The 15121-nt window shown below is 35.5% G+C and overlaps 1 protein-coding gene across 2 annotated transcripts in view; it reads left to right on the top strand.

Annotated features, from left to right (window-relative positions):
* gmds (GDP-mannose 4,6-dehydratase) overlaps window positions 1-15121 on the top strand; it is a 412968-nt gene that overhangs the window by 331907 nt on the left and 65940 nt on the right. For both annotated transcript variants that reach the window (XM_033999923.3, XM_033999922.3), the window contains one exon: window positions 12508-12626. In XM_033999923.3, coding sequence (XP_033855814.3) covers window positions 12508-12626 — 119 coding nt within the window. The remainder of the gene's footprint in view (window positions 1-12507; window positions 12627-15121) is intronic.

Below are 15121 nucleotides of genomic sequence, written 5' to 3'. Positions count from 1 at the left end.
ACTCCACCCCCTTACCTGCATCTGAGGTGTGAACACCCAAAAATGTTGGCCACCAGCCACCACTGCTGCCACCCATGATGAAGTGTATGTAGTAATACTACAGTATCCAACTACTCTCTTATAGTTTAAAAAAGGTGTCTGTTTACTATTCTTCCATAGTTAAGACTTCTCTGCACTCTACTGTACTTGACAGTCCTGTTTTTTTTTTTTGGTAATTTCCAAATGACAGTTCTGTTAGAAAGGACACACAAGAGAAAGAGCCAAGAAGATATACTCAGCTACTAGTTCATAAAATACCTATTTAAGCTTAGTACAGCACAGGAATTATGAGAAATTTCTTACAGTGGCTGTAGGTTTTTGCAGAAGTTGCTTAACTACATTCCCAGTATGCCTCACAACACACCTGAAGCGTGCATTGATTTAGCTTTATTGCACACCCTGTGTGTAATTGCTTATTAGAGATACATTAATTTTAAAGATTATCTGTTACTGGAGTAGTAGTCTTTTTAACAATACAAAAAATATTGCCACTGGCCTTCCCAGAGTTGTAATGTAGTCATCCAAGGAAGTGTTTTTCTGGCAAGTTATAATTTGAAATATGACTGTAAGGATGATATTGATGCAGACAATGGGAATAAAAAGCTATTGAGAAGGTGCCTCACACGTTAGTGCCTTCTGAAATGCTTTACATATTCTGGGATATTTACATCAGGACCTGAGGAAATGAATTAAATATGTAGTATTGGACAGAAATAGTGAACAAAAGATCTGGATTAAGTATGCCTCAGAAGAAGTTATGAACCTGTCAGTCAGTGGCTTATCTGACACTGCTTTTAAAATCTTTGTGAATTAGACAAGGAAATGTAAAAAAAAAAAAAAAAAAAAAAAAAACAACTAAGTATAAATAATTATAATAAAATGAAAAAAAAAATATGACCATGCCTGAAGGAAACAGATCAGTCACCGCCATAGTCTGATTAGTTAGCTCAGTTAACAACTGGTAGTGTTCATGGAGAAGTTGTGGAAATTGCCTAACTAAAAACAAAACAAAAAAATGTACTATGGTGTTACAGTAATTGTTTATTTGCTGCTCCCTGCCACCAGTGATTTAGTCTGAAATTATCTTTTTTTTTCAGATGAATTATTGCTTTCATCATCATCTCACCCTTTGGCAGTATACACTATACTTTTAATTCATATTTTATTTTTTTATAATTTATTGCTATGCATTTTGTTTCCGTAAGGAGTAATAATTCATTATTATGCAGAGCTTCCCAGTTAATCTACTAGGGTCAAAGCTCAACCCTTCTTTTAGAACTCTATTACCTACTCTGTTACCTTTTAGAACTCTGTTACTTACTCTGATTCTGTATTATACACATTAACTTTAATAGGCACTTACTGTATGCGTTATACATCACATATAATCTTTCAAGGTGTCCCAAAAAAAAGTTATTGGATAACTACAACAGAACAAAAAAGTACAATGGAATTTTAAAGATGTCTTTCCCCTAATTGATTTCACTGTGAAGTTTTACATTTGATTAATTTCACTCTGTAATAAATCAGATTATTTTGTATTAAAGCTTTCAACCATATGAAGGTTGTTTTGCTAGGTGTGCTTCTACCTGTACATTTATCAGTAGAGGATGCACTGAACCTCTTCAACTTGTAGATCTTAAGTAGACTTCACATGTAGGAAATACTTTTACTTGGGGTAAACAAATCCAGCCGTTACCAGGGGTAGAGAGTGACATATAACAGCATAATGAGTTAATAGACCATGTAAGGCCACAACATCATGTTTTGAAGTATCAGTATTCATATAAAGTATTTCACAGATTTATTATTATTTATTTATTTATGTATTTATTTATTCACTTTTGTAGGTAATTATTGATTGACATCTTATATCAATGCTACAAACAATGTGTTGATTTTATAAAGGGAAAACTATAGCTACAGCCAAAGGTTTTGCATCACCTAATAGAATTAACTAATTTTGCTTCATAAAGTCGAATGAAACCTGCTGAATAATGTTACGTTAACATATTGAATTACATACTGCTTTGTAGTTTTCCGTATACTTAATGAAAAACTGACAAATGAAAACCTAACATGAAATACAGTACTACTATTATGGCTTTGGGACTTTTGCAATATCATTTTGTTGTTTCTTTGATTACATGATGTTAAATAAAAGACCCAAATTATGTTCATATAGTTTTATTTTTATTTTTTTTGTTTTTTGTTTTTTTTTGTAAATGATGTCTCAGTTCTAAAATGCTAGGTGATACAAAATTTTGTCAATAGCTGTATACTGCAAGACAGATTTGAAAGTCTGAGATCTTGTTACTGCAGCAATAAAGTAGTTACATCCTTGGAAATTCCTGGCCTAAACTATTTATTTTCCCTGTAGGTTCAGAAAACTCATCCAAAAAGCGACGGTATCTGGAATGGTTTGGCAATTATGAAAACCTTTAAATAGCATAAAACTGTTTACCAGTCCCTTACAAAGTTGTCATTGTACAAACTGTACAAGTATGATTCAAAAAGTATTTTCCCACTACACTGCAACATGAATCTATTAAGAAATAATAGATATACAGTGTGGTCATCAAATATTCTTAAATAAATAAATATGCATGTTTGTACATGGAAGTTTTTTTCTTTGTATATTTAACATTGCACGTTGCCTGTCTCCAGTGAACATGAAGTAGAATTTCCTTCCAGAATGTAACTTCTTTTAGCAGATGAAAGTATGTTAATATCTTGGATTGTGCTTTATTAATAAATAATAAAAGACAATACATATTGAAAAGAAATGAATGACATTTACTGCAGAACAAATCCCAGTTTTATGTGAAGGAGTCTAGTTCTTGTTATTATCCCTGTGAAAGGAACTTTTGATGATATTATGTAAACAAAAGTGAAATGCAACTAATATATATTTCCATCATTTCATCTCACATTCCTATATAAAACATGCACAGATTATGGAGCTATTATTTGAAGCTGTTAGTGAAGAAATCTCACCTTGCAGTTAATTCATTGCTACACTTCCAGTCATCTGAAACTCAAATACACATAATGTGTACGTCTTTCATAAAGGAAAGGTGATGGTTATAAATATTAGGTCAGGTTTACTAGGTTATTTTGTTATCTCAATGCACTTTAAACGTGAAGATTGTAAACCAGCAGGGTATCTCATGGGATGTGTTTCAATTAGATTGTTTAATGAATTTTGAATGTAGTATTGCTTGAAGGTATTTAACTGATTCTAAATCTGTACTACTCTTGTGCAGTAAGAAAATTGTTTCACACTTAGCGTTGCTGTATTAGTCATTACTACTATAGATGTTCACACACAGGGGGTGTACTCCGTCATTCATACTAAAACTTGTTCTGCAGGTTTTCTACATTAAGAAACAATGCTGGCATGATTGAAAACAAAAAAGAGGAAGGCCTGATTATCCTAATAATACAATCTCTTTTTGTCCCTAATCAAAGCTTGATTATGTGTTTACTTTAGGGCATTACCAATGTCTACAGCATTAAAGCATATATATGATATATATTATTTACACAGTCATGGTAAATTACAGAAATTCCTTTAACAGAGCCCCTTGCCAAGGTCTCTGCAATCACTCACAATGTAAGTGTTCGCTTCCCTTAGTTGGCACGATTATATTCAGTCAGTGGAATCATTATGACATTTCCAATCCTGAGCATTAAATTAAAAGATTTGATTTTTCAAAATACATAGATAACATTCTCATGTCTGTTTTGAAAGGTTATTTTTTATTTTTTTACCTGAAACCAAGCTGTCTGGTCTATTCGTTTTTTGTAGAAGCCTGAAAACTCAGTTTGTTGAAGACTTGACATTATTATTGTTTGTTTCTGTTTAATCCATTTGTTTAAACCACTAATGTCTCATGAATATTGTAAATGAATTGCACTAAAGGAAACTTTTACATCAACATATGTGTTGGGTCAAAAGTGGTCTTGCTCGGAAATAAGCAACCTCTTGTTCAGTCCAATTCATACTGTATGTTCTTGATTAAGCCCCGATGGCAGAATATGTTTCCATGACCAAGGAGTATAAAGGAATTAATATCCCTTAAACATGTAAGGTCTGACATGTTATGTAATTTGAGATATTTAAGTTTAAGATTATGTGATAACCCAAGATGGCTATGTAAACGAATACTGTACATATCATCGTGAGGATATTGATACAGTAGCATTTATATTAAAATAGATAGGTAGCCCAGTTTCTAAATGAACATTTTAGTCAGTACATGTTACCAGAGACAGTTGCCTGGATATTGCCTGCAGGGGTCACGTGGCTCTGCATGTGAACAGGAAGGTGAGAGCGGGTGAACTTTTGCCTCAGTTGGGCAGTCCATCAGAGAATAAATGGACCAAATCAACTGTGCAGCTGGGTAAGTAGGTGAACGGCTCAATGCCTCTCACACAGGGGCCTTTGTGCTGTGGACATGATCTAGCATTACGATGGGACGGCAGCAAGGCTGTAGCAATTACTAAGCCATTATCACGCTACAACAGAAGATCATTTATCTTCTAATTTGGGGTGTCACCTGTTCTTCATTTACTAGTCAATAACCATTAATTATACTCTGTGGAACTTTAAACAAATCTTTCCCTCTCTGTTAAAACCAGTAAACCATTCAATAAATAAACCTTGAGTCTTGCCCCCACCCTGCCTTTTTTCCCAGCCTGCAGCCCTAGGACACTGTGAACTCAAGAAAGAGAGAGAGAGGGAGAGTGAGTGAGTGAGTGAGTAAGAGAGAGAGAGAGAGGAAATGCCTAGGAATTGGTAGGTCAAGGGCCTGAGAGGCCAGGCTTGGGCCTGTTGTAAAAGGAACAGTGTGTTGCTCAGCCAAGCTCTGGGAAAGAGTACACAGCTTTACCCCACACCTTATTGATTGAGCCTCTGAGTCTTGATGCACAGAGAAGAGAAGAATTCTGTCCATTCCTATTGGGTAACATTGAACTGATGTCATTGGGAGGGCTTAGATGGAATTTAGAAGATCAGTCTTTGATCCCCATCTAATCATTAAAGCATTTCAGAATCATGAGGGTTTCTTTTGTTTTCTTCATAAATTCATTACTTACCATTGCTGCCTCATGCAGTGCATTTGTACTTCTATTGTAAAACAGAACAACAGTTGTATCTGATTTTTCAGCATTGTACTATTACCATGTTGTGGCTCTCCAGTTGCAAACTAATTTCACTGCTTGTTGCAGAACGAAACTGCCTGGAGGAGTAAGTGTTGACATCACAAAATTTCATTGCTTTAAGCTTTCCCTTAACCAGACAGCCTGCACTTTGGCTCAGCAACGGAAAGAGCCCGGTCAGATTAGTTTGGCACCAGTGCCAAGACTGAGTAATGGTACATTCAATTATATTTTAAAACAAATGTACGGTATTTTTTGTAATGACGCTACATCATTAAACAGACTGCAGAAAAGCAAGGATTTAAAAATAAATAAACAAGTGAATACTGGCATTACTCAAAGTGAACAGACATTACTCTAAGTCAGCGGTTCTCAAACTATGGGGTGCGCCTCCCAAGGGAGGCGTGTCAAGGGAGGCGCAAGCTGTGTGTCTTTTTTTTTTTGGAGAGGTTGGATGATTTGAAAAAAATTACAAATTATTATATAATTTAAATGTATTATATTTAAAAATAACTAAAATAAAATAATGCAAAAAGCTTTTGTTTAACGTGCTAATGTTCCTTAGCAACTGTGATACGTCACATGTGCGTTACGTGGTTCCCCCCTCCCCACCCCCCAAAGTAAACTTAAAAACAGTATCAGCAGCGCGCTTACAGTGAGAAACAGCTTTAATGAGAAATGGATCTTTTCGTGACAAAGGGAGAAAAACGTACAACACAAACCGAAGTGAGGGCAGCAGCGGAGGTTCCAGCAAAAAGCAGAAGCCGAAAATATAGCGAAGCATATTTAAAACTGGGCTTTACATGGAGCAGGTCCAGCGGTGCACCGAGGCCTCAAATGTGCGGCGAAATACAAGCAAACCACAGTATGCAGCCATGCAAGCTACGCCAGCGTCTCGAAACACGACAACCCTACCTTAGTATCTAAACCCGTAAAGTTTTTTCACAGGAAGCGCAATGAGTTTATTTATTTATTGCATTTATATAGTGCTTTTTATACAAAAGTATCAATTCACTGTACAGTACATAGCAGAAAAAAAGAACAAACCACACTACATTTGTATAGCATGTCACACATACAACTGCAACAATCAGACCATTTAAATAACAGTATACACATAATAATACAAAAGCAGCAATTTTGAAGTTACATTAAAACCCACTAAGATAAGAAAGTTAACAGGACAAAAAAAATGATTTTAGCTGCTTCCATTTGTACTGTTTTTGAATTAATACTTCTGAAACTCATACTGCTCTATATTGATCAAATCCCTTCTACTTTTTTATTCAGGAGGCGCAGTTATTTTTTTTTCATACCTCAGGGGGCCTCACTATGCTCTAAGTGAACTATTAACACAGCTAGGAAGGAGACCTGCTAAAAAAAAATCTACCACTGTGTTTTCAAAAACCACTTAATTAAATTGGTAGCTAACAAATAGTTCTGTATATTTTCTCCACCATGCACATTCATTCATTAAATAAGGCAGAAATGTGCAGTTTTTAAAGAACACACATGTTATAGCAAACATGTATTTTCATTTTGAAACATGATGTCGGGTACTACACTTGGTTAAATAAATCTGAGTGTAGAGTATTTTGCACTTCCTGGGTCATTTAACCCCTTCACTGGCTCCTTTTGTGTCATTAACCAATCAGCTGCTTCCCTTATTTACTGACATGCTTTCAGCCAGTAACATGCTGCGACCCAGAATACACTGCTGGGATGAAATGACCAAGGAAGTAAACCAGTAAAAGACTGAAAAGACTGGAAAGCAAAGCAAACTTTCTTTAACCTAGTGTAGTACCAGATGCAATGTTTTAAAATTTAAAAATATGTTTGCTATAGCTCCTACTTATTAAAAACTACACATTTGAGACCTGTAGCTAATGGGAGTGAAAAACTGATAAGATTTATGGAATTATTTTGTTAGCTACAATTACTTTAACACACAGTTTATGTCGTTTTTAAACAGGTTAAACTTGCATGGATTCAGTCACGTCTCTGGAATCGCTCTGCTCTTTGCAGGCTTAACATTTCAAGCAGTCTGGTAGCCTGTGGCTATAACAATATGAATGATGTTTTGCGTACCCTGATAGTCTTGCAGTTTTGTTGTGAGCCCAAAGGGCATACTGTGAACTAACTTTTAAAAAATGAACTTGTTCGACAGTTTAAGCCTTTAAAATACATTTTAATAACTGTGTAGCTCAAATATTTCTGTTCATTATGGGGATACATTTTTTTTAGACAAATAGTCATTCATATACACACACATAAGGTTTCTGATTCTTAAATAACTTCCAGGATATGTCGACTTGTAAGCAGCTGCCATTAAAGATACACACACACATCTAATATCTCTCCATTTGTTATACGTTAATCAGTCTATACATATGTAGAGTACAGTACTAGTAGAAAGAGGGGCTACCTCCTGCAGCTATAACAGCTTTGACATGCCTTGGCATGGAAGTCAACAAAAGCATGGAAGATCTCCCAAGGTGTCAGGCCCATTCATCTCCCAAAGCCTATACCTGAGTTTCCGCCGGTCTCAAACAATAAATAACAATGTCGGACGGCTGTTATCCGCCCGCACACAAACACAATATATGTAATTATAATAATAATAATAATAATAATAATAATAATAATAATAATAGCAAAAACAATCATACATAAATAATAAAACGGGCGGGCACCTTGCCACAAGCAGGCACAAAATTATTGTTATTGTTTGTATAAGATGACTCATTGCTGGTATGAATGTCAGTACTGCCCAAAATACATTCCGATTTTTGGAAATTATACATAGATCAAATGTTTTTACCTATGAGTCTTTACTAACTTCAAGCTATGTCCTCCTAAATTCTCAATTTTGGGGGTATAATTACTGTTATAAGATGGACAAAATGTTGGAAACTAAATCAAGCAGTCTCATAAAGTTGATACTTGCTAGTTTGTTATTTCTCAAGAAATGCTCAGTATAGATTAAAGATTTCAAACGTGAGCTCAAGCACTGAAAAAGGCACCAAAAACTACTTCTAATAATAATTCTAATCTTTTAGGCTCCAACTTTTTCTTTCAGTCATTAATTCATTGATTGCCTAAATACAAAATAGAATGCATTTGTCATGGGCTTGTGGAACATGAGTGACATCATTGCAGCTAAGCAAAATGATCTATTTTCCTAGCCAAACAGACATGGACCTTTTGGTCAATAGGTTATCCTTGTCCTATGTTATAAGCAACAATTCTGGAGTGGATCAGGTAACAGATTTTTAGTGTATGGGTCATCCCACACTTCTGGAACAGAACACTAGACTGTTTTAATTTAAAGCAAGTACAGTAATGCATAATTATTTGCTTTTAAATGATCATTAAGCAGTAAGCAGTTTCCATGAGAAGTAAGTTTCCAAAAATGAAGGCAGAGACGTCACATTGGGTTGCCTTCACCCTCGTAATACAGTGGTCGCACTGTTGTGGCTGGAAAGTAGTGCTCTAGGGAGGAAAAATCTGGCAGCTGCTCATGTTGTCCCACCCAGCATGCCTCATCCCTGGAGCACCATTAATGTCAAGGTCATGTCGAAGTTCCAGCTTTCTCCTATAGATTCTTCTTTCCAAAAAAATAAAGGGAGGGTCATTGGAGCATGGGGGGTTTTGTGCTGTGTCTTAATTTTCAGAGTGAAAATAATAACCCCCACCCCCAAACTTCAGTACAAAGTCATGAAGAATTAACTTGCATTGCAGAAGACTGCCCAGTGTTTTGATTTTTCTGCATGAGCCAACCTCAGAGCCCTGAACTGAACCAATTTCAGGTGGTATTAAGTATGAGAAACTGAGCTGTCCCACAGCTTTTATTAATCTGATTTGCAGAGTATCCACAAGCATCTGGGGACCTGCTAAAATTGTTTTCTTTAAATGTGATGTTAAAAGGTTAATGCAAACAGCCCTGCGTGTTACAGTAAAGAAATGTAACATCTCACAAGATGCCAATTGATTGTACTATGTGGTCTTTTTTTTGTCTTCTTTTTTTAGTATTACTAAAGCAGCGCTGTGTTGGAGAGCTATATTTGTCAAGAGCTGCTGCTGTTTTCCTCTTGATTTACTTTTATAAGAAGGGTCTCCCTGTTTCCAGTTTGAACAGGTTTTTTTACACTGCTTGTTTTATTAATGATACAAAATTGCTGCTGAATAAAGTGTATTATGTGGAGGAACAAAGGCCCTCACACCAACAAGCAGTACAGAACAGAGTTCTTTCATTCGTATGTAATAACCTATTAACTCATTAGCAGAGTGGATATAAATATGCAGGGAAGTTTCTGCACAATCTGCCAATATCTCCAAAGTGTCTGACTGCAAGCACGCTCTCATAAATAACTCCCTTTACTTACTGTGGTGTCCTAGTCTGGATCAGTTACACAGGAGTTAAAAGGACCTCAGCAACACACAGGGCTGACTCACATAGGGACAAAAAACATACCTGATGTAATTGCTGTTCTGTAGGATTTTTCAAAGGATCACAAAAAAACGTGTTTAAATGTGAAACATGGCTCTTTTAGCCAAATAAATTGGGCTGTTAAACGTTACCCAGTTTCCAAATGACGTACTTCTACCTGGCTAGATTCACATAAAATTCTTCATGCATCTGCACAATTACTATCCAATCAGGGCACCTTCATATACTAAGAAAATATCATATATTAAATAACAGCATTTGAAAATCACTGCCATATGGAATGGATGCAGTTGTCAGATGTATATTTAAAAGGAAGCTATGTTAAGTTATTTTTAGAAAAAATCCTCAGTAGAATACTTTCTTTGATACTAGCAATATCCTAAGCACAAGGTATATAAGGCTATCAAATTAGTCTTCATATTTTAATCCACTCTCTAGCGAGCCGGGATAGCAATAGCATGGGACTGCTATTTGTGTACAAATTGAAATCTATTTCTGAAAGTGATCTAGTTAGCTCAACTGTCCAGAGACCAAAAATAGATGCAATAAACATCAAGTAGTCCATATTTGATAGTACTTGGCAACTCTAAAATGATACCCTTGGATTATTCTTGGTAGTCCTCTTCTTTTCACGTGGTCTTTTGCTTTGGTAGATTTACAGAATGAATTCTCCCTATATCACTTTTGACTGATACATCAAGTAGTTGTTTATCTTTAATTAAAAAAAAAAAAAAAAAAAGCACTTGGATCTCCTTTTTTTAGTCTTTCCCATAGATCAAATGAAATACTAGTAAGTAATAAGGGCCCTTTCTGGAATGGCTGTAATCCTCCAGTGTAGCATTTGTAAACCCAGTGCATCAGTCCAAAAGGAGCAAAAGAGGATATACAGAGAAACATGTTCTTCAATATCTTTGCTGGAAACTGTTATAATCAGCAGGCCCCCATATTGGTTATATATATATATATATATATATATATATATATATATATATATATATATATATATATATATTTACACATTAAAGATGGTTGTTACTTCATAAAATCATGATGAAAATATTAGCTACACTATTGGTGTTTCTTGTAAAATGTTATCGCAAATGTGAACAAAGGAAAAGGAGAATTTAGTTTTGCGCCTATAAGCTTACAAATATAGTTCATCCCTCTTCTGCTGCAGGTAGAAGCAGGGGGATTTGTGATTTATCTTCAGAGCTTATCTGTGTTTTTCAAGTGTACTGTCTTCACTGGCTATTTCAACTAACCCTGGTTAAATAAGGCTTGTTGGTGAAAAATTACAGATTGAAGGATTTTTTTTGTATGGCTGTTGGAAGTGTAATCACAGCATTTCCTTCTATTTTTTTGGTGGGGGGGAGTAAATATGTTAGTAATGAAATTAAGTGTTATCAAGTCTGTTAGGCTTTCTGTAGCTGCCCTTGAGAAGTGCAGATTTACTGACAGTTGCATACATTTTTTGTACATTTTCTTCTTTGCAATGTGTGACAAGATGGCTTTGTGGTGACGTCAGACCAGGAAGGGTATGGACACAGAATGGTACAGTGAATGTGCTGTTGTGCCGGTTTAGTAAAAATAAAATGCTTAAACAGAAAACAAAACACTGAACAAACAAAACGGCACGATAGCCAAACAGACAAACAAAATCCAGTGAACTAACCCACAGCAAGTATCGTGCTGGTCCTCCAATTGTTATTTTTTTCCTAAGTTCTCTCCTGACTTTCTCCCGTTTTTTCTCCCTGAACACCAACCCCGTGTCCGTGAAACACTGACTTTTTTATGCAGGTGTACCGAGACTCAATTGCTTATCAATCATTCAATTGAATCTCAGCACAGTCTGCACATGAACTACTTTGTGCACTCCCTGTGCCTAAATACAAATATACATTTTAAATCACTTGTGCTACATAGCCCACATTATACCCCATGCACCAATACATACACACCACAATAACACCCCACATAAAACATAAAGATACGCACAGGGGCGGAGCACCCCACCACACAGGGTATTTGTTTTTATTCTCATGAGTGAAAGCTTGACTATGAAGATACTTGTTAAAATATCATATAACCTGCTCGCTGTAATGCAAGGGATGCTTTTTCTTGTATTATGTAGATAACCTGAGGGAACTAAATCTATATAGAATAGAATAAAAAAAGGATTAGGGGAGACTTGACTGAAGTTTTTTAAAACTTAAAAGGAGGTGACATAGTTAACTGTACCCAATACTTAAAGCACAGAGACAATGACGATACATTTGAAAATTAAGTAGAGACAGACTTAGGACAAAGGGTAGGAGACCCTTTTTTAAGCAGAGTGGTGAATGTATAGAATGGGTTACACAGCCATGTTATTGATGCTTAAGATCCAAGTTTTGGGATGAATCATATACCAGGAACTGGACAAGCACTCATCGGCAGAACATTTTCTTGGTTTCTTTTTTATTATAAGTCTTTGTGCAGTATTTCAATGAAAAAAGGGGTGTAATTTTCAAATAGATAACCTATGCCCTTAAAAACATATTTGTCTTATTTTAGTATAATGTCTCACTTTTGTATGTATTCGCTTAATACATGCATACTAAACTAAGAGCTCTCTATATATAATTTTGTATTTGGATCCGCAGTACAGCAACTCATGGTTTCGCATCATGGGGTAAAACTGGCACTTACTTAACAGCATTCATAACACTGACTACTGTACGTTGACTGATCTATTGTCATTTGGTCCCTGAGTACAGAGAAACAGGAAGTGTCCAGAGTACACTCAGAGGTCTCAGGTTATGTTCTGTGGTTACTGCCAATATTCACAGCCCATCATGTGCTTTGTTTCCCTGCAGGCTATGTGGCTGATGCTGCAGCAGGATGAGCCGGAAGACTTTGTTATAGCGACTGGAGAGGTCCATAGTGTCCGAGAGTTTGTGGAAAAGGCATTCAAGCACATTGGAAAAAACATTGTGTAAGTATGCTGCAATGAATGGTGAGCTTGCCATTTCTCTGACTCATGTTCCATTTTCAATTATAAAGGGATTTGTCTCATAATTGCATTGATGTATATTGGTCTTACGAATTCCTCTGATGCTGAGTAATGGCTTTGAAATTTGAAATGTCGACAAGTGTATATTGCTGCATTCCTAAAAATTATGGTGCAATGATTTGAGGAAAGCGTGACTGGCTTCTTGTACAAAATATCCGAAAAATCAATTTAAACTGTATGAAAAGCTCATATTGGAAATAAGTTTACAGATTTTTCTCCTACCATTTTACGTACTAAAGTTGTGGATTTGTTCAGTGCTAAATGCTCTAGCAACGTTTTGAAAAGCTTCTGTTGTAATATTTTAATCAGAACTGAAATTACATTTTTCAATCTTATTGTAACCTTTAGGTTAAGGATTAGGTTAAAACTTTGGGGTCAAATTATTTGTATTATTATTTAAGGTTATGGGTAGATTGTTAAGTGTGAATGTGCCCAGAGCATCTAGCTCCAGACTGGTCACCAACATACTACTATTCTATTTACACTACCATTGTTACTATTGGCAGTAGGCTCTCATAAATATATATATATATATATATATATATATATATATATATATATATAGTGGCAAGATGGCTTGCAGTGGTGAGGTGTGGTGACGTCACGGACCAGGAAGTAACTGAATCAAAACAATGGATGGGCGGGTGAAACTGAACGCAATGGCGTTCAGCTGATTTTATTAACTAAATAACCAAAACAAAAGATTTAAACAAACAACACAAAACAAAAGGGCATGAGGGCCAAACGAATAAACAAATACGCGTTTAGCAGTCGTTTTTAAATCTAGTTTTTTTTTTCCCTCGCTCTCTTCGCTCCCCGTACTCTCCTCTGTACACTCAACACTGCAGCACGGACAGCTGCAGGTTCTTATACTCTGGCCGAGGGGTTAACTAGCTGTTAATTATCTTATTACCCCTCGGCCATAGTCTGCACGCGTTTGGTAAGGATGCGTGACTGTCAGCTAGTTAAATAATCAGTAGCTGATCAGCCACACATCCTCATAGGGCTTTAAATTATAAAAAGAATAACAAAAGACGCGGCGCCTTTATCCGCGCCGCAAACAAATACAAATAATAATAAATAAATACATAGGGGCGGGACACTCCGCCACATATATATATATATATATATATATATATATATATATATATATATATATATATATATATATATATATTGAGATTTTTGAAAACACTATTTAGTTTGACAACTATATTTGATAATTATACCAATTACTACATTTTGTCACTATAAACTTAAAGAAACTCATTTTGAAAGTGAAATCTGTTTTATAAAGTTTTTAATATCCCATGGCATTTCTTCCTCCTCCTCCTTAGACTGTGCCCTGTTTGAATCACCTTCATTGTCTTTTCTACCAAATGCTGTGTGGTAATCCACCTGGAATTCAAAAGCCAAACCTGTATAAAACACACCTTTGATGTCTAATGCACACATAGACAAACAGATTAACTCTTAATGCCCTAAGGTCACCTTGATTTTGCAAAATGATTCCCTTTGCACAAAAGGCTTCTTCAGATCACAGATTCCCCATATTAAGTAACAGTCATGTTTACTTTCTCATACCATTGCATTATGGTGTCATTATCTTCAACAGCAGAAAGCAATATAACAATATTCTGACACATGTTTAAGTTTCAGGTATTTTGTTTTTATATATTTTAATGACTTCATAAACTGTATTTTTACTTAAAGTAATATACTGGTAAATCTATTTTTTTCTTTAAAAGCCTTTGCCACCACAACACCTCTCCAGAAAATAGTTGTTTAAAAGAGTCACTAAAATGTGTACATTGCAAGTAAGCATTCTTTAGATTGTGAACTTTATCGATCTATATCTTGGCATATCAATTATGGTCAGAGATTAGTTTCTAATACAGTTGGAGAAGAAAGTGGTGTAAAAAACGTAATCAATGTGCAAATGGTGTTGTTTTACATTTCAGCACTGACTCTACCTCAAAATTTTACTACATCTATTAAATATGTGAATATTAGTTACACACGTTTTAAGACCACATAACAATGATAAGGCCATGCATAGGCGTGTGTAACATAGATAAGGTATTGCCATTCCACCCTTGTTTTCTGTAAGACCTTAAAGATGTGTCACATGACTATTGTGCTGTATAGCGACTGGTATAATGTACTCATAGCTCCTAATATCGGTTTGTTAGGTATCTTGATTATAGGCAAATAGGGGTTGAGGATATATGTACGGTAATCTCATGTGTTGACAGAAAAGCTCAGAGCACTAACTGTTATAGTTTTTATTGATATAATTGATAACGTTTACACAGTACTTTTCCTTTGTGTGTACATGACTAGCTAAAGCGTGGAATAATAACAATCGTGTTACTGCTAATCTTTGATACAAAAAAAGGAGGACCGGTTTTATTATC

The sequence above is a fragment of the Acipenser ruthenus genome, chromosome 4, assembly GCF_902713425.1.
Source record: "Acipenser ruthenus chromosome 4, fAciRut3.2 maternal haplotype, whole genome shotgun sequence".
Taxonomy (NCBI): Eukaryota; Metazoa; Chordata; class Actinopteri; order Acipenseriformes; family Acipenseridae; genus Acipenser; species Acipenser ruthenus.
This window is presented reverse-complemented; position numbering and strand designations above follow the sequence as displayed.